This window comes from Heterocephalus glaber, unplaced genomic scaffold (genome assembly GCF_053883595.1).
Source record: "Heterocephalus glaber isolate CG9 unplaced genomic scaffold, H.glaber_assembly_v1.0 deba00001509, whole genome shotgun sequence".
Taxonomy (NCBI): Eukaryota; Metazoa; Chordata; class Mammalia; order Rodentia; family Bathyergidae; genus Heterocephalus; species Heterocephalus glaber.
The window spans coordinates 32443741-32468532 of NW_028258325.1; the positions used below are offsets into that span (position 1 = coordinate 32443741).

The 24792-nt window shown below is 41.3% G+C and overlaps 1 protein-coding gene and 1 pseudogene across 2 annotated transcripts in view; both read right to left on the minus strand.

Moving 5' to 3' along the window:
* Smim14 (small integral membrane protein 14) overlaps positions 1-24792 on the minus strand; it is a 69810-nt gene that overhangs the window by 39451 nt on the left and 5567 nt on the right. Inside the window, exons 1-2 of one of the 2 annotated variants that reach the window (XM_004870291.3) lie at positions 3778-3796; positions 1389-1498 (exon numbers count right to left, since the gene is read on the minus strand). In XM_004870291.3, coding sequence (XP_004870348.2) covers positions 1389-1463 — 75 coding nt within the window. In that variant the 5' untranslated portion in view covers positions 1464-1498; positions 3778-3796. Of the gene's footprint in view, positions 1-1388; positions 1499-3777; positions 3797-24792 lie in introns of those variants that run through there. The other variant, XM_004870292.4, reaches the window with a different exon arrangement.
* LOC101704105 (TLC domain-containing protein 4 pseudogene) lies at positions 15748-16667 on the minus strand (annotated as a pseudogene).

Below are 24792 nucleotides of genomic sequence, written 5' to 3' on the forward strand. Positions count from 1 at the left end.
CCAAATGTAAAAAGAAAAAGAAAAAAAAACAAAAACCCACATTTCCAATCATTCTATTAGGAAACACTGAGTCTACTGAAAACTTGTTTATTATTACCAACAATTCAAATATTTGAACAAATGTTTCCCTTGATTTTATTAAGTGGCCCATTCGAATTTATTCCTGTCTAAAAGTACTTTAAAAACAACAAAGTATCATAATAATGGTTAACAGAACGTACTCTGGCTGGAGGTATAATACTCAGGGTGTAGAGCACTTGCCTAGCATGTACAAGGCCCTGGGTTCAATCCCCAGCATTAGAGGGCAGGTACTTCTTTGCTAGTAATGGTCAAATTTCTCCTTTTGCACTAAATAGTGTAATATTTAAGCTTAAAAATCTTATCATTCAAATGTGAGTACAATTGATTCAAAGAGACTACTCAAATCCTATTGTTCAGAAATCTACCTCTGTTGAATAATTTACATTTGAAAACACTTTATAAGTAGAGATTTTTACTATTTTTTCTTTTTAAGATTTTTACTGTTGTGCCAGATGTTGGAAAAAGATCTGAAGTGAAAACAAAGCAATTTAGCAAGCAAACAAGCTCCACATAACTAAAAACAATGTATTAGTAGTAATATAGAGTAGAAAAGGCTGTACACAAATGTATTTTCTACCCACAATGGCAAATTTTTTAAAATTAATTTTATTGGTACACTTTTGACATACATAATAATCACATTCACCATAGGGAATCTGTACCTGTACATAATATATCTTAATTCCTTTTTCCCCATATCTCTCCCTTTCTTTCAATTCTTCTTCCTCTCTACAAAATTTTGTTTCTATTGTTTTCCTTTTATTCTTTTTTATTTTTTAAATCCCTATGCTCGTCCTTTTCCTTTTTTTTCTCTCTTTCTCAGTTCCCTTCCAATTTGAAAATTTTCTTCCTACTTCCCAGTATCTACCCTCCATTTTGGTTCTTACTTAGCCTTTGGGTTTCTCACTCAAGAGAAACAATGGGATATTTAAACATATGTGTCTACTTGAAATTATGTTCTTTTTTGGGGGGCGGGGGGGACCAGGGATCGAACTCAGGACCTTGTGCTTGCAAGGCAGGCAGCGGAACCACTGAGCATTAAATCCCCGGCCTGAAATTATGTTCTTAAGGTGCAATGATGGTAAATTTTTTCAACATAAACCTACATAGAGACAGTAATCGGACTTCTACACTAAAAGAAGGATGGCAAATACTTCAGTCATTATGATTTAATCCACTGTGGAATTTCAATTACAATGTACTTTTTAGTGACCATCAGATGAAAATCCTCCAGTAACTAAGTCTCAGAAAAACAGGACAGAAGGAATACAGATCAGTTCTCCCCAGGACTGCGCTACTTCTCTTACCAGATTGATCAGCCTTCTCATCGCATGTTCATGAGAGCAAACACATTCGCAGGGATCGAATCCTCCTTCTGCCATGATTGCCCAGCTTAATTTTACTTGACTGCTCAAATCTACGAGGAAGGAAAAAATAGTATAAGACCCCTATTCAGTTACTCTTTCTCTTGGGCTATGAAAAATTCATATATTGTATAGATTCTTAACAGTTCTCTTAGCTATGTATTTTCATATTTATTAATGACCTATACAGTACCCATGAATTTATCCATCTGCTATGAAATATGAATTTATCAAATGAATTAAGAATCTATAAATGGCTACCCCTTCTGCTATCAGATCAATTTCCTATAAATGCAAATGGCTTCAGATGATATGAACTGGTCCCACTTATGATGAAGATCCCTAAGAGACTGGGAAAACTAATGAAGTAAGCGCCGTGACTGAACCAGTTTACTGACCAGAGCAACTTTTAGGCCAAAGTGCAAGGAGAATGGTGTGAGGTGAGAACAGAGAGGTCAGAAGCCAGGGCCACATAAGGTCTCCACACTGAGCTGTATTACCAGCCCCACTTTAAGAGAACAGGGTTCTCACTGTTGCTAAGCTGTATTACCAGCCCCACTTTAAGAGAACAGGGTTCTCACTGTTGCTAAATTGTCGAAGGTGGGCTTGAACTTGTGACCCTCCTGCTTCAGTCTCCAGAGTGCTAGAATTACATGTATGCGTCACTACACCCAACTCACACACACAGGGTCTTTCAGATTATGTTGAACCTAGATCTAGCCCAGTTTGGGCAACTTATGAGACCTTGTTTTTTTGGATACTGGGGACCTGTGTGCTTGCTAGGCAGGTGTGGTGTCAGTGAGCTACATCCAGAGACCTTGTTTTTGTTTTTGTTTTTTTCTTTAAAGAGGGGAGGCTAAGGATGTAGCTTAGAGTGAAGGTCTTGGATTTAATTCCCTGTACTACCAAAAAAAAAAGTGTTTACCATTGTGGTTCAAACGAAATAAATGATACTATGAGTATATGAAATCCTACACACCTGCTAGAAATAATTAGGGAATTACCTACAATATACTGAGGTGAAATCAAGTAGCCAAACAGGGCAAATACATCTTCCATCCAATATCTTCCCATCAAGAGGGAAGGGGAACCTGGGCATGGTGGCACACTCCTGTAATCACAGCACTTGGGAGACTAAGGCAGCAGGACTACTTCGAGTTCGAGGCCAGTCTGGCTACCCAGTGAGTTCAAGGCCAGCCTGAACTACATAGTGAGACCCTTTCTCAAAAAACAAACAAACAGGGGCCGGGGATTTAGCTCAGTGCTTATGCCGCCTGCCTCACAAATGCAAGGACCCAAGTTCGATCCCTGGTACAAAAAAAAAAAAAAAATTATGAGAGGGAAAGGAAGCAAAAGGAAGGAGAGAAATGGAAGGAAGGGCAATGGAGTGGTGGCCTCAGCCAGAAGGCCTAACCCCCAGCAGCTACGTACAAATGCTGACGAGCTCACATTCTTGTCTGAAGCCACTCTGTGTCCTTGTGTTTTCTGTTTAATGGATGAGCCTTTCTGTTGGTGAACTGAGTATACATATCTAACAGGGAAAACCCTGAAAGTAGATATGAGCTACTTTAAAGGTAGATAAAATTCACCCTGTTTCTCAGCAAAGCTGAGACTTGCTGGTGTGGACATAATCAAGCACCCAATAACAACACTGGTCCATCATCCTCCCTACTGTATCCCACTGGGCCAATGAAGTGTTGGTTAAAGCTAAAAGATTTTACCAAGATTTAAAAAAACAAATGCAAATCCCCAAATGCTCAATACTTATCCACTTTTGTGGTCTCTGAACAAGAAAATGTGAGACTTGTTTTTTAAAAACACAGCTGTTTTCAAGTCTTTTTTTTTTTGATACCGGGGATCGAACTCGACCTTGTGCTTGCAAGGCAGGCGCCAGAACCACTGAGCTAAATCCCCGGCCCTCCAAGTCTTTTTAAACTCTATTTGATTAAGAAAATGAGATTTCACCTCCTCTCCCCAAAACACAGCTTCTTAAGAGCAGAAACCTGTCTTGGTCATTCATCTCCAAACACCTCCCTCACTGCTTTGGCCCTGGCGCTCACTGAGTAAATATTTACTGAATCCATGACAATGTTTATCGGCTCTGTATCTATATATGCTGGAACATGTAAATGAACTAGAATTTTAAATTATACTCCAGTCTTGATTAGCCTCTAGTAAATGAGGCTATGCTTCTGTGGAACTTTCCTTGTGTAAACTTGAGCTCTTTTTAAGTACTACTCAGTTCTTAGTTAACAGTTTCCATTTTAAAATCACTTTAAACAGTAACAGAATGGACCCTGTCAGAGCCTACGAGCAAGTGTTCAATACACACCAGCAGCTAAAGCACCGAGCAAAAACAACCTTCGCCCCATTCGGCCCCACATGTAACGACCGCTCCAGGGGGCAGCAGGAAGCTTCTCATCCTAACAAGACAGAATGGGGTCACTGAATCACAACTCTGGCAAATCCACTTCAAAGAAGCCTTCAACAGAAAATAATTTAAAACAACACTTTCGCCTTTCCTGTTTCATAGAGTTGCTCACTTCCTCTATATTCCTAATTTTAGAGAACAGTGCTAACATCAAAGTTATGGGCTTGACCTTTGAAGACAACAAGCTTTATTACTTGTTTCTTTCCTTTTTGGGGGGGGGGGGTGCCGGGGATCGAACTCGGGTCCTTGAGCTTGCAAGGCAGCCTGCAGAACCACTGAGCTAAATCCTGGGCTCCTACTACTTGTTTCTTAAAAATGCACAACAGGAGTTAGGCTTGGTGGCACATGGCTGTACCAGCACTAGGAAGAGGCTGAGGCAGGAGGATTACAGCAAGTTCAAGGCCAGTCTGCACTACAAAGCAAGACCCTATCTTAAAACACAAAAGCACAATAGGTCACCAAAGTCCTAAGTAATGAAACCTAAAAAAGCTCAAAATTAAAAATAATTTAGAGGAGGCACCGGGGATTTAGCTCAGTGGTTCCGCTGCCTGCCTCGAAAGCTCAAGGACCTGAGTTTGATCCCCGGTACCAAAATTAAAAAAATAAAAATAAAAATAATAATAATAATTTAGAGGGGCTAGCGATGTGGAGATGTAGCTAAGTGGTACAGCACTTGCCTAGCATTCATGAGGCCCTGGGTTTGATCACCCAGCACCACAAAATAGCGATCAACATCATAGGGGGACTGAGGGAAGTAGATGTAGGCTTAGAATAAATGAAACTGGCCCTGAGTTGACAATGAAGTTGGGTGACAAGGACTAAAGAGTTCTTATACTTCTCAACGTTTTTGTATTTCTAAATTTTCTGTAACATTTATGTGAGCATTTTACTCAATATTTCTAACAGCAATCTGACTTTAGGTATATTAACATCATTTGGAGTGACTTTTTATGGAGCATTAATCTAAAGATCTCAAAGCCATCCATGCCTAAACAAGTTGTAGCAAAGAAAAGCAGTGAAATAATGTACTCTGCACACCGAGAAGGAAAAAAGCAATTCCCCTTATTCTGCAGATCCAGCTCATCTTCTCCCTCCTCTACAACTAACACAGCCTTTCCTGGTAGAGTTTGGCAGTAATAAATCAGTTGAGTCCCCCTGTTTCTTTATGTGGTAAGGGAATTTTTCAAAGCTCTTAACCAATTTATCATCAGCTATTAGAGCCCTAAATATTCTATTTTAGCCATGCACACCTGAAATCTCAGCACTCTGGGATACTAAAGGAGGAGGAGGATTGCTTGTTTCAATCCAGCATGGGCAATTTAGCAAGTCCTTGTCTCACAGTAAAATGAGCTGAAGAGGTAGTTCAGTACAAAGTCCCTGTGTTTAATCCCCAGCACAGCAAAAACCATCACCAGCACCACAACAAAAAAACTCCAGCTCATGCTTGGTGTTTTTACACTAGATAAATTTCACCTTTGGGAAGTCAGATTTAATTGCCTGCTTACAACTCTAGAAAAGGTTAAAAAAGAGATACTGTAATTCTACTACAGTGTGCTTTTTATAGAGTTGTAGAATTCTGCTTATAGATAATATTGGTTTCCTTAAAAGTAGCTCAAGGGGCTGGGGATTTAGCTCAGTGGTTCCAGTGCCTGCCTCGAAAGTGCGAGGACCCTAGTTCCATCCCCAGTACCAAAAAAAAAAAAAAAGTAGGGCCGGGGATTTAGCTCAGTGGTTTCGCCGCCTGCTGCACAAGTGCAAGGACCCGAGTTCAATCCCCGGTACCAAAAAAAAAAAAAAACAGTAGCTCACAATTAGGCCAAACAGTAGCAAATGGTGACAACAGTTATCATATAGGACCTTGCGCTTGCACTTGCGAGGCAGGCTCTGGAACCACTGAGCTAAATCCCCGGCTTTTTTTTTGAGACAGTGTCTGGCTATGTACCCCAGGCTGGCCTTGAATTCAGTGACTCTCCTGCCACACCCAGCTTTACTTCATTCTTTTTAATTGCTATATAATACCATAAAACATGAGTAAATACTTTTAGCATTCCTTTATTACAGACTAAGTAATCCAGCATTTCCAATTTTTTTTTTTTTTTTGGTACCAGGGATCGAACTCGGGTCCTTATGCTTGCAGGGGAGGAGGCAGTACCACTGAGCTAAATCCCCAGCCCATCATTTCCAATTTTAAAATTAATATTGTAACAACCCTCTTTGGGCCTGGATTTTTGTAGAACAGTACTAAAAATGAAATCTCTAGGCTTAAGGACATACATAAAAAGGCTTTCTCTGTTAGGAGAGAGGGGGAGAGAAAGAGGAAGAAACAAGTCTTCCAGGGACAAATCTTCCTAAAATAATTCCAAATAACAAAAGTAGATTCCCCTACCACCCAAGTAAGGCTTAACCTCCTCTTCTTCCCCTGAGTGTCGCCTGGACTTAGTGCCTCAATTCTAAGTAACAGCACACAGAAAGGAAAAGTAATTTCACAATAGAGAAATGAGCAAGCAGAACCTACATGGTAGACCTGTCTCAAAAAATTAAAGAAAACCTTAAAAAACAAAACAAAACCAACAACTCAAATACTAGTATATAGGAAGCGTCAGTGTATTTACCAAAAGAACATTATACTGTGTAGTAACCGTGTATACAGCAGAACCATCTTTTGCTAACAGTATTTCTAGAATCAATTTGGCTCCTCATACGCTAGCCCACTGAGGACAGGAAATGGATACCCTAAAAAGAGTTAGATATTCTCAGTTCTCATCTCTAGGAAACTGGACTTGGAAGTGGGGTTAGGGAACCTAAGAAATTACTGAATTTAAGCAGATGATGAAAGGGGTGGGAGTATGTGTACCTCTCTGTGACTCCAATCACAGGCTTCTGAATCAGTCATCTATGAGAACCAAACAACAGGGCAAGGAGGATGAACAGATAACTATGAAGCAGAATCCGGCAAAGACTAAACATGTCTCGCTTCTCCTGGATCTCAGAATGAACTTTTACATGTAATTAAGTGCATCAGATCAATTTTCTCAGCGTCAACATCTGACTCAAGCTACAAATCATTAATTATCTATAATTACACGGGAAATTCAAAATACACTGTGTGACCATGAAAACTGAACCATTCACTTTAGAATACGTTCTGTGGGTGGTAGGGATGGTGGCACGTGCCTGCAGCTCCAGTTACGTAAGAGGCTGAGGCAGGAGGACCACTTAAGCCCAGGAGCAAGATCAGTCAGGCAGCACAGCACAGCAACACTGTCCTTTTTTTTTTTTTTTTTTGAGACATGGCCTCATTATGTAGTCTAGTCTGGCCTTAACTCACTATGTAGCCCAGGCTGGGAATCCTCCCACCTCAGCCCCCAAAGTGCTTCGATATAGGTATGCACCATCATGCCCGGCCCAAGACTTTGTCTTAAAAGAAAAGGAAAAAAAGAAAAAAGAAAGCCAGCCAGGCACAGTGGATCACACCTGTAATCCCAGTACTTTGGGGGTGCTAAGGCAGGAGGATCACAAATTCAAATCTCACCCAGACAATTTAGCAAGACCCTGTCCCAAAAGTGGTTTGGGGGGCTGGGGATTTAGCTCAGTGGTTCCGGCGCCTGCCTCAAAAGTGCAAGGTCCCAAGTTCGATCCTAGGTACCCCTCCCAAAAAAAAGTGGTTGGGGATGTAGCTCAGTGGTAGAGCACCCCTAGGTTCAATCCCCAGTCTGACAGACAGGCACACATATACACCCTAAAACTTTTTTCTGATGTAAGTATATTGCTTTTACAATGAAAAAATAAACTTACTCCAGTAAGAGGAAAAGGTCTATGCATTATGTGGAAAAAGCATACTAAAGCAGATCACAAAATGGCACATATATTGTAATTTAATTTGAGAACACAGCATTAAAAGAGAGGCTGGAAAGAACCATGTACTAACAAGTTTATGCTCATGAAAAATTACATCATAGGAAACTCTGAACACCTGGAAAATTTATAGGAAAGTAGGGTTAGAACACTAGTTGCAGGTGATCTTAGAAAATTCCTTATAACTGATTTTAAAAAAGCTTTATCAGTGAGATTTTGCTTATCTTAAATTAATAATAGGTAATTCGAGTCCACAATTATCCACTGATTTTCAGGAAAATGTTGGTATCACCCTTTCTGTCATTCTGCCAGGAGGCCTATTAATTAATTCTGACTTGGCCAAGTGCGCCTAGCAGGCACTCTTGTTCCCCGAGCCCAGCATTCGATTCCTGTGCATTTTCTGACTCCGAGGCTCTGACCTGACGTTTCTTCTCCAGGGTGACACTGGACACAAACTACAAGTAAGACTTGGAGAACACTGTCATTTCCCCTTAAATAACTCCCTGGCACCCTCATCAAAACGACAGACTCTGTCAGGATCTCCTCTCCACACCTTAGATCCCTTCCTTACTTTAAAAACAGCACAGCAGAGGGATTTAGCTCAGTGGTTCCAGCACCTGCCTCACAAGCTCAAGGTCCCAAGTTCGATCCCCGGTACAAAAAAAAAGACCACATTATCCAATTTATCTTTGGGCCGGGACTTAGCTCAGTGGTTTTGCTGCCTGCTACACAAGCGCAAGGACCTGAGCTCAATGCCCGGTACAAAAAAAAAAGCAAAAAACAAAAACAGCACAGCAGGGCTGGGAATGGAGCTCAGTGGTAAAGCTCACCCTCAAAACACATCAAGCCCTGGGTTCAATCCCCAGCACCGAGTAAATAAGCTGAGAAAAGCAGTTAGTTCTAAGGACACAGAATCACTGCGACACATTTGATCCTTCCTTCTTGGATTCTTCCTTAATTTTTCTTGAGACTGTACTATAAAAATATGTACCTTTATCTAACTTAACCCTTCCAGGATCCCTAATTTCCTCTCTTCTTCAATAAAGGTCACTTCCCTGCTCCCTCTTCCAAGAACAACATTACTCAAGAAGAAATGTTAGAAATCCGGCAGGCTTAATGAAATTCTTGTGGTTAAGGCTTTTAGAAGTATGTGTAATTACTATAGTCTCAGCATTTAAATTTAAGGATTATTCTACCTCAAAATGGTTACTATTATTATATGTGTTGCAGAAGCAAACACTCAAAATGGTTACCATTAAGGTGATTAGATCATTTTTTCTTGTTTTATTTTGCTATGCATTTTACTTTTTGAATCATATTACATATTGACACATGGGTATATAAATGCTTATATATGCATAAATTTACATATATATGTAAACAGAACCCAAAATAAAAACCAAATGCTGATATCAAAATTCCGATTCATGGGCCCAGGATTTAGCTCAGTGGTGCCACCACCTGCCTTGCAAGCGCAAGGTCCTGAGTTCGATCCCCGGTACCAAAAAAACACAAAACAAAAAAGAAACTCCCATTCAACGGGCTATGGTGGTGCATACTTGTAATCCCAGCACTCAGGAGGCTGACGCAGGAGGATTGCTCCAAGTTTGAGGCCAGCCTGAGCTACATAGTGAATTCAAAGCCAGCCTGAACTACATAGCAAGACCCTGTCTCAAAAAAACCAAAAACAGGGCTGGGGATTTAGTCAGTGGTGCTACACCTGCCTCAAAAGTGCAAGGTCCTGAGTTCAATCCCTGGTACAAAAAAAAAAAGACAAAAATTTCCATATATGAATAACATAAAGATATATATATATCTATAGAACAATAAATACAAATAGTCCAAAATCTTTAGAATTTAGAGTTTTTGTCTTTGTTTTCTTTTGGTACCAGGGATTGAACTCAGGACCTTGTGGTTGCAAGGCAGGTGCAATGCCACTGAGCTAAATCCCCGGCCCTATTTTTGGGTTTTTTGAGACAAAATCTTTTTTTTTTTGACACCGGGATCAAACTCGGGTCCTTGCGCTTGTGCAGCAGGTGGCAAAACCACTGAGCTAAATCCCCGGCCCCTTGAGACAAAATCTTAAAAAAATATTGGTAAGTTTTCTTTTATGAGTCATGGACCATAATTTTTTGTAGTTTGAGTTACAAGAAAATTTCTTTTTCTTTTACAACTTCATAAGACGGGAGACTCATTCTTTTCTTTTTCTTTTTGTTTTGAGACAAGTCTTGCCATGAAATTCAGGCTGGCCTAAAACTCATGGCAATCTTCCTGCCTCGGCCTCCCAAGTATTGGGATTACAGGATTTTTTGTTTTTTGAGACAGGGTCTTGCTATGCAGTGCAGACTGGCCTTGAACTCATTATGTAGCCTAGGCTGGCCTCAATCTCACAGTGATCCTCCTGCCTCAGCCTCCTGTGTGCTGGGATTATAGGGATGCACCTCTACACCTGGCAGCAACATTTTTCTTATCTTTTAAAGTAGAGAACTTCTACCCGTTCACTTAAAGGTACAATTCACAGCTTCTCTAGCATTTTCTACTTGCTACCATCATTCTTCTGGTACTTGGTAAAGTAAATAAAGGTTACTCAAACACAAGTGCCACTTCTTCCAGTCCAGCCCAATCAGCTGGTGAGTAACTGAGTAACAAACAGGTGGGTAGTGTGGATATGCTTGGACAAAGCAAGGATGCACTTCCTGGGTGGGGTGGGGCAGAGCAGGAAAGCAAGAGATTTCATTACCCTACTCAGAACAGTGTACAGTGTATACGTTTTAAATTTTATTACTGAAAAAGACACATGGCCATTAAGTCCCCTCAATACACACCCCCTTACTTGAAATACTTACCCCATTATTTATGCCACTTTCTGTAGCAGTACTGGACATCCTCCATCCTGTCTTTATGAGGTGTGATCAAAACTACAATGAACACTGCTGCAGAGAGCCATCCAACAGAAAGGCAGCTCATAAAAACATTAGGATGTGCCTTCAACCACATTATTCACACACACACACACACACACACACACACACACACACAAAGTCCCACACATTATTCACCAGATCTGGCACCATGTGACTTCTGACTCTTTCCCAAAGTCAAATGACCATGCAAGATAAACATTCTGAATTGATTCAGGACATCAAGGAGCCAAGATAGAGCAACACAGACATTTTTTTGATCACACCTCATATATAATGGAAAGGATTCTAATTTTGTAAGTAAATTTGTTACTGAATAAACCAAATTCCATAATCAATGAAGAAATGATAAAGTATGTGTATGTGTATATATATATATATATCTCTTATGTGTATGTATATATATCTTATGTACATATATAACATATATATATTTCTTACATATATATCCTACAATGAACATTCCTAAAATCAGCGTTTGACCTAATTCTGAGGCAATCGTTCTTTCCAAAATCAGATTTCTAAGTTTACCTTTCCCTTCCCTACTCACTCTTTGGTAGGATGCAGGAAGCCTACACTTGAGTTTGCTTTCTTTTTCTTTTTTGGTACCGGGGATCGAACTCAGGTCCTTGTGCCTGTGTAGCAGACGGCGAAACCACTGAGCTAAATTCCTGGCCTCTTTTTCTTTTGTGTGGTGGAGACTGAAACCCAAGGCCTCATGCATGTTAGGCAAACACCCTACAATTGAGCCACATCCCTAGCAGTGTGTGTGTGTGTGTGTGTGTGTGTGTGCGCGCGCACATGAGCACACTGGGAGTTGAACCCAGGGCCTTCACACTGAGCTTCATTCCCAGCCCTTCTCTTATTTTTACTTTTGAGTCAGGGGCTCACTACATGGTTAAGTTGTTCAGGCTGGGGGCTTGAATTTGTGATCCTCCTGCCTCAGCCTCCCAGAGCACTACAATTACAGGTATAAGCCACCATGCTTATGGGATATGCCACCACACTATTCTTTGGATTTTTGAAACAAGATATTGCTACATATCCCAGACTAGCCTTGAACTGCACCCTAGACTGGTCTCAAACTCGTGATTCTCCTGCCTCAGCCAGCCAAGTGCTGACATTTCAGACATGTGGACCACACCCTGCAAAAACTATGAAGTTTTAAAATGAGAAAAATTGGTTTAAATAAGCTAGCAGGATGACCACAATCCCATGTAAATGACAGATCGTGGACAGGCAGGAGGTCAAGTCACAGTGTAAACCGCCAGCTGGATCTCACTCCACACCTGCCATGTATGACCAACCATCCTGACTACATTATTTCACCCTTACAAAGACAAATTTAGAGCAGTACAGAGATAGAAACTTTCTACTGACTTCCTATCACATTTTACTTCTTTTTTTGGTTTAAACTATTTAACTGAAATACCACACACTGCCTTCCACTTATTTTGATACATCTTCTTCCCATGGCGATTTAGATCTTCCAGCCAATATAAACGTTTCATAAATGTTTAGCCATGTGGGTCTTCACATGCACACTATCTCACATCTTTCAGCAAGGCAAGATTCAAGTGGGCTGGGGATGCAGCTCAGTGGTACAGTGCCTGCCTGGCAAGTGCAAGGCCCCTAGTTTGATTCCCAGTACCAAAAAAAAGAGGGAGGAAGGAAGGAAGGAAGGAAGGAAGGAAGGAAGGAAGGAAGGAAGGAAAACATTCAAGAGTAAAGATCTGACACAATTAACTAGGTGCAATGAGGATCTACTCAAAATATTTGTTTCTTTGAGGTAAGAGCACCACACACCTGATCAATTAAGAAAACTACCCTTATAATTCAGGATGCTTTTCATTTTTAAGCCGATAATTAGGTGCTGCATAGCCTGGAACTCAGAGGGCACAGTTTCCAGCAGCTCAGCGTCTTCCCATTGGTGCTTGCAGAGTGAGATCTTAGGCCGGGGCAGGCTGCACTTCATTTGAACTCAGGCACCTTTCTCTTTGGCTTCCTACTTTTTCTGATCATTTTCCCTGATGTGTTCCAGGAAGCTATCTCAACCCTTGGAGTGCTTAATATGGTCAGTACACACATTCTGACATATACCTTGCCCTTAACTTGCTTGTTTACAATGCCCACAGAATCCTGGGTAACACTGTAGATTCTTCCAGGTTTGCCATGGTAACATTTGTGTGGTATTCCTTTTGAGCAGTACCTATTCCCTTGGTGTCTACAATATCACCCTTTTTGCAGATTCCTAGGTATATGGCCAAAGAACAACTCCATCTTTCCTGAAAGGCCTAGAGAACATATACCAGGTTCCTCTCCTCTTTCCCTTTGTATTCATCATTTTGGCAAATCCTGGAAGACGGTTCAGGCTGCAAGGCTAATTTTTTTTAAAGACAGTGTCTTTTTATATTGCCTGGGCTGGCCTTGAACATCATCTTCCTGCCTCAGCTTCATGAGTAGAGCTGGGATTATAGGAATGCGCACTCAGTTCCTATTACAGTTTTTTTTTTTGGTACCGGGGATCAAACTTGGGTCCTTGCGCTTGCAGGGCAGGTGGCAGAACCACTGAGGTAAATCCCTGGCCAGTTCCTATTACTTTTTAATAATGACATAGTTTTTTGGGGGGGCTGAGACAAAGGCAATCCTCTCGCCTCAGCCTCCCAAGTGCTGGAATCACAGGTGTGCGATACCATATCTGGCACTATAATGATATACTTTTAAGCTACATTTCCATCTCTGATGGGAAATAGGCAAGGAAAGGATACTCAAATGTGATAAATTATAGTTTATTAAAAATTCTGCTAAGGACTGGGGATTTAGCTCAGTGGTGCTGTGACCTGCCTCACAAGCACAAGGTCCTGAATTTGATCCCCAGTACCAAAAAAAAAAAAAAAAATCTGCTAAAGCGCTATCTGCCTGGAAGAAGTTAGACATTTAAAAAGTTTAAATGTTGAAATAAACCCCATTACATTCCCTAAACATTACAATTATTTGTGCCTTGGTATTAAAACTCTCTGGACCTACTGTGACAAATTATTTGAGTTCAGATCCATGAGGTGGACATACTGGCTCCCACGTATAATCCCAACTACTCCAGAGACTGAGGCAGGAGGACTGAAAGCTGACAGCCTTAGCAAGACCCTGTCTCAAAATTTAATAAAAAAGAGGGTGGGAAGGGGATGTAGTTCAGTGTAGAGCACTTGTTTTTTGTTTTGTTTTGTTTTTTGCTACCGGGGATCGAAATGAGGACCTTGCGCTTGCAAGGCAGGCAGTGGAACCACTGAGCTAAATCCCCAGCCTACAATGTTTATTTTTGTAAAGGAATGAATTTCCAAAATAGTTTCATAGTATGTCTTCCTTTTTTAAAAAGCCACTTTTCTTGCAAAAGAGCATGAACAAGATAAAATCACTTTCTTTCTTACACCCTCCCCCTCTAAATAACCAATACATATTTAAGTGACTACAATGTGGTCATCAATAAATTTAATGATCAATCATCAATATTAATATTAGCTGCTTTTAAAATAAATACCTATATTTTACATTACTTTGTTAAAAATAAATGTACCTTTTATAAGCCAATCAACTCATCATTTAGTTACTGACTGAATTTTCAATTGCCGTTTTTAAATGTTCTAGAACTTATCTGGCTCTAGCCACAGTGAAAAATCAAATCAAATTATATTAAGAGTCTTGATTACATTCAACTACATCATCATAACACAAACAATGAAAGTGAATCAAACATTTTCCTTCAAATTGGGAAACTGAATGGATTAAATCTTTTGGTTTGGGTTCAATTAAGTTCAAGTATTTACCACTAGTTGAATTAAATGTTTTCCTTAGGTTAAGAACAATCATTAAAGTCAAGTGTCTGAGAAAAATAAATAAAGGCAATAAGAGTTAAATAATTCTATATTAGCACTGCAAAAACCAAAATGAACATACACACACATATACATACACAGTCATTTATTTTCATGATAATATAGTAATTTTGATAACCAGAATGCTTGGATTAAATTACCTTATTTCTTCTCGCTTTTTTAAGAAAGACAGAAGTTCAAAGCACTTAAACTGCTGAGTAACCAAGTGTGCATGTAAACTTAGTAAAACTTGAATAGGTCCAGAAGAGGCCTATTTTAGAAGCATGACAAAACATACTGCATAAGAAAACTGATAACGTCAGGTTCTGAATTCGGGAGATTTTACAGATAAAAATAACATATTTTTCTTAGAAAAAATAAAAGGGAAGCAGACAGCAACGTTAAAACGATTTTCCTTATAGATCTCATCAACAGTATCAGCCTAGTTCAGTGGTGGCAAACCTATGGCATACATGCTGCAGTACCTGTATCACTGAAAGCTCTAAAAGGTTCAACATCACTGACCTAGTCATTTATCAATGTGAATTCTTAGAAGAATCTCATCCTTAAAGGAGGTCCACAATAACTGCCTTAAGCCTTATTACAAAATAAAAAGAAATAAGGTGATAAAATGCTAAAATAGAAATAAGTGACATCTAAAAAAAAATCTTAAAATCCAGGAAGTATATTCCATGATCAAACTAATGAAAAATCCTCAAAATGAGTAAAATACTTCATCACTAGTAGATGACTGCATATCTAAAACAGAAAATGTCACTTTTAATATCCTAGAGAAAAGATCGTGTCAACAATTTAGAAATAAAAACCCACATAGATGTAGACATAAGAAAAAAGTACAATACAAAAAAATGTTGAGAGTTATTTACAGATTTAAAAGCAGTTCCCATCTTTTCAGCAAAAGTGGCAGCATAGGGCCAGGGATTTAGCTCAGTGGTTTTGCTGCCTGCTGCACAGACACAAGGACCCGAGTTCAACCCCTGTACCAAAAAAAAAAAAAAAGTGGCAGCATATTAAGTACACCAAATGATCACAGTCATCATTCCACAGAGAAAAATACTAATGCAAGCTACAAGATTTCTGAAAAGATTCACCACTATATCTATAATTTTTATTTAAAACTTTAAGATTTTATCCATGGTTACATTGCAGAAGAAAAATCTTGGAGTAAAGACTAAATTTTAGTTTCTTCTAAAAAGAAAATATGACACCGAAACCCTGAATAACAATTACAATTCATAAGGAAACACAAGAACATGCCAATTCATCCTATTAGTAGATATGATGCTGGGTAGCAATGAAGATTGCTTATCTAGTCAAAGGTGTTTGACAAACCACACCTTTATTCAAGCTTTCCATTCTGAAGACTATTATTGGCTTTCTCTTGTCTGATGACTTTGATGCACCCTTTAGAGATTTTGATCATTCACATGACATTCATCACATCCAAAACAATACAACTAGAGATCCAGGAACACTGAATTACAAATCTCAGCCTGATGTAGGGTTCTGTTCCATACAGGGAATACGAGAAGCTATAGAAAGGAGGTATTACAGCAGTCCCCACAATGAAGAACACCACTGTCATGAGAATTCCATTGATGACATTAGCTTTGGAAAACTGGATACTTCAGAGCTTTAAAGAACCACCGCTGATTCACAAAAGGGCTGGAAAGCTCTGCAAGCAGTCAAAAATTTGCAATGTACCCCAGCACTTGATATTTCAGTATAAAGCAGTATGCATACAGTGCTGCACAATGATGAATTATGAACAATTTGTCACCAATCACTTCCCAATAGAAAATGAGAATCAACAAATCAGAAATGAGGTAGCCTGAAGCAGTAGCAATGTTTAGTTTCACAAATGATGAATTGCCCCAAAGTGGATCAGCTCTAGTAGGCTGATCAAAGAAGAAAATACATAGGCCCAAAATTCCAACCACTGGAGAATGACATGTAGATATACTACCCTTGAGCTCCATTCAATCTTCTTTTCCAAGCTGAGACTGTTAAAACCTGAAGAAACTTTTGCAGAAAAACAGTAACTTACAAAGTGGAAAAGAAACTGAAAGGTGAGAAAGCTAGTACAAAGAGTGCTGATAACCAGTTTGGTGTCGGTATCCGTATTTCATCAATAGGTTTCAGTCCATAATAGGCTGTCCCAGAGGCAGGGTGCAGAGGAGCAATAGTTCACTGCAGCAGAAGCAGCAAAAGCAACAAGGGACGTGTAGAGCACTTGTTTAGCATATAGGAGGCCCTGGGTTCAATCCCCAGTACCACACAACACAAGAAAAAAAAAAATCAAATAGCCAAGCCATTAAAGTTACAAATTTCTTATAAAACCCGCTAATTAGGGTTACAGTATAGCTAGGCTTTTTTTTTTTTTTGGTACTGGAGCTCAAACTCAGGACCTCGCTCTTGCCAGGCAGGCACGGTGCCACTGAGGTAAATCCTGGCCCTAGTTAGTGTTTCATACAAGAGTAAAATACAGGGCCGGGGATTTAGCTCAGTGGTTTCGCCGCCGGCTGCGCAAGCGCAAAGACCCGAGTTCGATCGCCGGTACCCCCCCAAAAAAAGAGTAAAATATATATACACACACACACACAACTGTCTGATATTTTTATATTTTTAGAGCCAGGCATGGTTGCACTTGGGAGAATCCCAGCACTTAGGAGGCTGAGGCAGGAGGATGGCAGTGAGTTTGGGGCCAGCCTAGACTACGCAGTGTGTTAAAGGACAGCCTAGACTACACAGTGAGATCCTGTCTCAATACCCCACCCGGAAAAAAAGATATTTTAAAAAGAACACAGGGGGTGTGAAGATACCCTTTCAGAGAGCATACTTTTCTCCAAAAGAAGAGACTAAAGCCAGCTGGAAAGAAGAACAAAAGTTTATTTTCCAATGAGTGGAATGGGAATATTTAGAAGCAACAGGTGAGTGTAGCTAGCAGGGCTGTGCAAGGCATTGCTGCAGAGATGAGAATGTGAAGTCTTCATTAGTGACCCTATTCAGCTCATCACAACCTCCCAGCGCACTATTACAACTCAGAAGAGCAGCAGCTCCCACCGGCTCATCAGAGGAAGAACTGAGCCCAGAGGGATTTGTGACTAGCCGGAGCTGCAGCACCCACAGAGGGGGATTCAAAACCATGTCTTCTTTCACTTCCCCTTTCCTGGAAAGGACACATCCAACAAGTCCTCAGGGACTAGTTTACAGGCAGAAAAGTTTAGAGGCAAATATAGAAGAAACAAAAGGTAGCCCCTGACCATTGAGGGTTTAATTATTAAATTATTCAATATAATAACTACATACCAGAATATAATCAACAGCCAAAATAAATATTACAAATTACATTAGTCATTACCTCTCTGCAAAAAGCTAAAAATTCAGGAAAAGCACCCAGGTATAGTGGCGATGTCTGGGCGTGGTAGCACAAGGCTGTAATCTCAGCATTTGGGAGGCTGAGGCAGAACTCCCACAAGCTTGAGGCCAGCCTAGACTACATAGTGAGTTCAAGGCCAGCCTGAACTTCATAGTGAGACCCTGTGTCAAAAAACAAAAACAGCTTTCCAGCCTTGGCCTCGGACGTTATAGCCATGGTTATATTTATTACAAAGTCCATGGGGCCGGGGATTTAGCTCAGTGGTTCTGGCGCCTGCCTCTCAAGCGCAAAGTCCCGAGTTTGATCCCGGTACAAAAAAAAAAAAAAAAAAAAGTCCTTTGTAAGGAGGGGTGATGGTGTCCAAGAAAGACGTCCACATGCCCAAGCACCCAGAGCTGGCAGACAAAAGTGTACCCAACGGGCTGGGGATTTAGCGCAATGGCACCAAACCTGCTTTGCAAGCACAAAGTCCTAAATTCAATCCCCGAATCAAAAAAAAAAAAAGTGTGCCCAACCTTCACATCAGGAAGGCCACGCAGTCTCTCTCTCAAGTTCCGAGGCTATGTGATGGAACCTCCAAGACACTTTTACTAGTACCTTACCAACAGGGCACCCAATATCTCTGCCATTACTTCCCCCTACCCTGAGACTGTGCCTGTCACCCAAGTCCGCAGCTGGCCCGAGACTGGCAGATCCCAGCCCAAACCCAGGACTTGGGAGAAGAGGTCAGAAGACACTTTCGGACAGGGCTCGGTGCCCCCTGGGGCTGAGAAGCAAGCCAGGCTGGCAGGTCAGCCACTAATTCCAGTCTAGACTCAGATTTGGTAGTGGACATGGTCAGCCACCTCAGTAAGGTGAGAGGACGGTATATTCTGTTGAATAAACGTGTAGCCAGAAAAACTTGAAAACAAAACAAAAATAAAGTAAAACAAAATGCCTCCTGGGTCACTCTTCCATTTTGTATTTACTTCAAACTACTGGGAATTGAATCTAGAGACTTCATTCCTCGTCAGCTACATCCCACGCCAACCCCATCCCTTCTTGAGACAGGGTCTCAGCAGTTCGCTAAATTGCTCAGGCTGGGCCTGAACTTGAGGCAGACTGCTGAACCACTGAGCTAAATCCCTGGCCCCAGGGCCTGAACTTGAGCTTCTCCTGCCTCAGCCTCGCTGGAATTATAGGCACATGCCTGACTTCTTCTGACTTCTGGCTTTCTTGTTTGCTTCTTTGTGGGGTTTTTTTTTTGGTACCGGAGATCGAACTCGGACCCTTGCACTTGCAAGGCAGGCACCAGAACCACTGAGCTAAATCCCCAGCCCTGTGGATTTTTTTGTTTTTTGAGACAGGGTCTCATTATGTAGTTCAGGCTGCCCTTAGATTCACTATGTAGCCCAGGCTGGCCTCAAATTCACAGCAATCCTCCTGCCTCAGCCTCTCAAGTGCTGGGATTACAGGTGTGTGCCACCACACCCTGATTAGCACCTGGCTTTCTATTCCACAATAATTGTCTTATGAAAAGTTTATAGGGGGCTGAACATATAGATATACTTCAGTGGTAGAGCAAAGATCAATGGTGGGGAACCTATGGCACACATACCGCAGCAGGCACATAGAACTCTCTGTTGGCACACAAGACAAGTCACCCCAGCAGTGGAGCTTTCAGGTTTAACTGCAGTCTTGAGTTCTGGTCTGGGCACTCATTCTCTAAAAGGTTCGCCATCACTGGCAAAGAGCATGTGCTTAGCATGCTATGGGGAAGACCTCGGATATTTCAATCCCAAAGAATATATCAAAAAACAATTTTTTTTTCCCTTGGCCACAAATCTTGTTCTCTCCCAAATACAATCATACTTTCTCACTCCTTTCAACTTAGTCAAGCTAAGAACCTTCCAAATGCATACATCCTTCTTCCTTTTCGATTAAAAATTCAGTCTTTAGCAAGGTCCCAAGTTTGATCCCCGGTGCCAAAAAAAAAAAAAGTCTTTAAATTGTCTCTCTGAAAGCCAGGCATGGTGCCCCACTTCTATAATGCCAGCATTTGGAAGCCTGAGGCAGGAGGATCGCCACAAGTATGAGGCCAGCCTGGGATACATAGTGAGTGCAAGGTCAGCCTTAACCTACATACCAAGACCTTGTCTCAAAAAACAGATAGATATAGATAGATAGATAGATAGAAAGAAAGAAAGAAAGAAAGAAAGAAAGAAAGACTCTCTAAGACAGGTGTGATGGCACATACGTGTAATTCCAGCTACTCTAAGAGGCTGAGGCAGAAGTACCACATGGTTCAAGGCCAACCTGGGCAGCTTAGCGAGACCATGTCTCAAAATAAAAAGGGCAGCCAGGGGCCAGGAATGTAGCTCAGTGGCACAGCACTGCCTGGCAAGCTGGAGGCCCTGAGTTTGATTCCAGGTACCTAAAAAAAAACAAAACACAACAACAAAAAAAGGGCAGCCAGGCATGGTGGTACATACCTGTAATCCCCAGCACTCAGGAGGTAGAGGCAGGATGACCACAAGTTTGAGGCCAACCTAAGCTACCTAATGAATTTAAGGCCAGGCTGAATTGCAGAGCAAGACCCTGTCTCAAAAGCCAAAAAAAGGGGTGTAGGGGGGAACTCCTGGGGATGTAGCTCAGTGCTAGCCTAGCATACACAAGGCCCTGAGTTCAATCTTCAGTATCACAAAAATAGTTTCTCATCGGGCCAGGGATTTAGCTCAGTGGTTCTGGCGCCTGCCGCACAAGTGCAAGGTCCCGAGTTTGATCCCTGGTACCAAAAAAAAAAAAAAAACCAACAAAAAAAATAGTTTCTCATCACATTTTTTGGGGGGGGCGGGTACTGGGGATCAAACTCCGGACCTTGCTTTTGCGAGGCAGGCAGCAGAACCACTGAGCTAAATCCCTGGCCTCTCATCACATTTTACTATGAGCATTCCAAAGAAGGCAAGCTACAAATTCAATACTTAGTTTGGAAATGTCAGCCAACTATCATTTCATTGTTACAAATTTTTCATCATTACAAGTTTTATCTTCCACAGAACACTAGGACTTGAACATAATTCAGCCAAGTTCTTTGAGATTTTGAAAGATGTTTGCTCTACTTTCTGGTGCCTTCCATCTGAGACCTCATGAGAATGGCTCTTACAGACCTATTTCCATCAACGTGCTCTTCAGGACTATCCAGGTGCTCTCTAAGATCTAGGCCTCACCAAAATCACCTATAGGGGTCCACTTGTGGCATCTAGCACATACTCTAAAACTTCCAGTTACTACCACTTGCTCAGGTCCAAAGCCACTACTTTTTTTTTTTTTTTTTTAGTATCGGGAATTAAACTCAGGTCCTTGCGCTTGCAAGGCAGGCGGTGGAACCACTGTGCTAAATCCCCACCACTACATTTTCAGATGCTTGTTGAATCAGGCATGGTGGTGCATACCTGTAATCCCAGCACTAAGGAGGCTGAGGCAAGAGGATCACCATGAGTTCAGGGCCACCCTGGGCTACGTAGTCAGTTCAAGACCAGCCTATACTATGCAGGGAGACTCTAAATACATACATACCTACATACGTACATACATACGTACATACATGCATACATACAAACAACAATAAAACAGATACTTGTTACAGCAACATCCTACTCCTGGTTCCAGTTTTGTCTTGGTCCATTTGGGCTGCTACGCTTAAACACCAGAGACTGGGTAGCTTATAAAAACCAATTTATTTCTCACACTTTTTCTTTTTGTTTTTTGAGACAGGGTCTATGTAGTTCAGGTTAGTCTTGAACTCATTATGTAGCCCAGGCTCGCCTTGAACTTGTGGGGATCGACCTGCCTCACTCAGCCTCCTGAATGATAGGATTACAGGCATGCATCACCTCATCCGGCTTTCTCACACTTCTGCAATCTGGGAAATCCAGGATCACTCCATGTCTGGTGATGGCCTGCTGATTCACAGGTGGTGCCTTCTCGCTGCATCCTCACAGGAGGAAGGAACCAAGGCAGCTCTCTAGCACATCTTTTATAGGGCCCTGGTTCTACATATTCATGAGGTGGCCTCATGATCTAATCACCTGCCAAAGTCCCCAACCTTCTAACACTATCACACTGCAGGTCATAGGGATTCAAATATGTAGGCCCTTGCACTGCCTTAGACATTACCTTTTTCTTCCTCGGTGATCCTTTTATCCTTTCTGTGTTTGATTCATATTCCAGGAATCACTTTACACAGCACATGGGACAGCAGAAAGAATATGCCTTAGATAAGACTCCAGGTGTACTACTACTGAGAAATGGAGAAATCACTTAGCCTGTGACTTGGGTTTTTCAAGTACAAGTGATAACTGAAGCCATTCATCTTAAGGGTTGTGTGAGGATCGAGTGAGAATTTGTAAGGGTGATTTATACACTGAGAATGAACTGGGCCAACTCAAACCTCAGCTTTCACCTTTAGCCACACGATGCTCTGAAGTGTTCTCCTTCCCTGGGGCACAGCTATCATTCTTCTGCAGAAAAGGGAACAGGAAGAAAGAAGTCTACTCTGAAGCTCTGTCCTCGCCTATTACTAATTTCTTGTCCTTTCCTGGCTGTACGTCACTCACGAATGATTGCAAAGGCTCTACCTGGCCAGAGACCAGAGGTAACATTTATCACAAACGCTCAAATTAAACTCTTCAATTCATTCTTCATTTATATTCAATATCATTAATCAACAATTTCCAATTCTGAAAATATTTACTGCAATTTGTACTTGAGAGTATTATCAGGTTGAGGGCAAGTACAGGGCCTGGGGTCAATCCTCAGCACCACAAAAAGGGCATATATTAGTCATGTTCAAAATATAATTTTTTTTTGACACCGGGGATCCAACTCAGGACCTTGTACTTGCAAGGCAGGCGCGGTGACACTGAGCTAAATACCTGGCCCCAAAATATATATGAACCTCAGGAAAAAGGGCTGTTTTTCCTAAGTTAGAAACAAAAATGCAACATAAGATATAGAAAATCCATACCCTACGATTCCCAAATCACAGTGGATGTAAGTTCCTTACAAATATTAAGAACGCCATTTTTATAAACAGCTGTATTATAAAATACTGGTGAGTTTTGAAGTTGTGAGGTTAACTTCTGGAATTTCTACACTTGTAGTATTGGTAAGTGCAGGCAAGCATAAAGCAACTTCACGCTGTATTTTCACAAAACTGACTCCCATCTGTGCTCTGACTTAAACTTAGAAAAAGGAGAAACGAAAATTCAATATGAAAATAAGCAACAAGGAAACTTTCTTCACAATCAAAACACTGAAGTGTAAGACGTTATCAAACACATATAAACCCTACTATGCCCCTAAAAACTGATTTTTAGAAAATAGCTTTTAAAAGAATTATTTTATAATACACATTTCATGTTAAAAATTTCAAATATCTGCCCCCTCCAAAAAAAGCCAAACAGAAAAATGAAAGATACTCTCCTTTCCCCACTACCATGTATTAGAAACTGAAATGTAGCAAGACACAGTGGCACTTGCCTGTAATCCCAGTTACTCAGGAGATTGAGGCAGGAGGACTGCAAGTTCAAGGCCAGCTTGGGCAACTTAGTAAGACTCTATCTCAAAATGAAACACAGAAAGTGCAGGAGCTGGGTGTGATGGCACATGCTTATAATCCCACACACTAGGAGGATAAGGCAGAAAGATCTCAAATTTGAGCCCAGCCTGGGCAAGTTAGCCGCCTCAAGAGATCATCTCAAGGGCCGGGAATTTAGCTCAGTGGCTCCACTGCCTGCCTCGCAAGCACAAGGTCCCGAGTTTGATCCCCAGTACCAAAAAAAAAGAGAGAGAGATCATCTCAAAATAAAAACAAAAAAGGGCTGGGGATGTAGCTCAGTTCTGAGGTCTTGAATTCAATCACAATTACTGCCATTCTCCTAAAAAAACCCACAAGGGATGGGCAATGTAATTCAGTGACAAGAGGACCCCGATGCTCAATCTACAGTACCCCCAAAAAGAAGAAAATAAAAGAGGGGGCCGGGATTTAGCTCAATGGTTCCGCCACCTGCCTCGCAAGCTGCAAGGTCCTGAGTTTGATCCCCAGTACCCAAAAGAAAAGAAAAGAAGGTGCTGAGGATGTAGCTCAGCATTCCCTGGGTTCAAATTCCTGTAGCAATGAAAAAAGGAAGAGTAAGATAGAGGGGAAGGAGGAAGAAGAAACTAAGTTTTCTAGGCACACTGAAGTACATGTACATTGTAGATACTTGTTGAACTATGATTAAAATCACTTCATTTGGGGCCCAGGGATGTGGCTCAGTGGCACCTCACCTGCCTGGCAAGGACAAGGTCCTGAGTTCGATCTCTGGTACCGGGAAAAAAAAAATCACTTCATTTGGTTTTTGAGGTTTTTGAGTCAGGGTCTCTCTATGCAGTTCAGGCTGGCCTTGAACTCACTATGTAGTCCAGATTGGCCTCAAACTCAAGGCGATTCTCTGGCCTCAGACTCTCAAAGTTTAGAACTACAGGCATATACCACCATACCTGGCTTCTTCATTTTATACCATTAAAATGTCTTCAAACTGAGCATGGTGGCATATGCCCATAATCCTAGCACTCTGGGAGGCTGAGGCAAGAAGACAGCAAGTTTGAGCCCAGCCTAGGCAATTCAGCAACTCACCAAGACCCTGATTAGGGCATGACATGTCAATCATAGAGATCCAGGACACATGTGCAGAAAGTTTCCAAGGCCTGCAACTGGGGCCAAGCAGAAGGTGCTATCTTCAATTCATCTAGTGGGAAGTCACTCTAGATCTGACAACAGCCTGAAGAATAGGCCATTAAAAGACTCGGGCCATTAACCTCTAGGCCACAGTGAGCTTTCTCAGCAGCC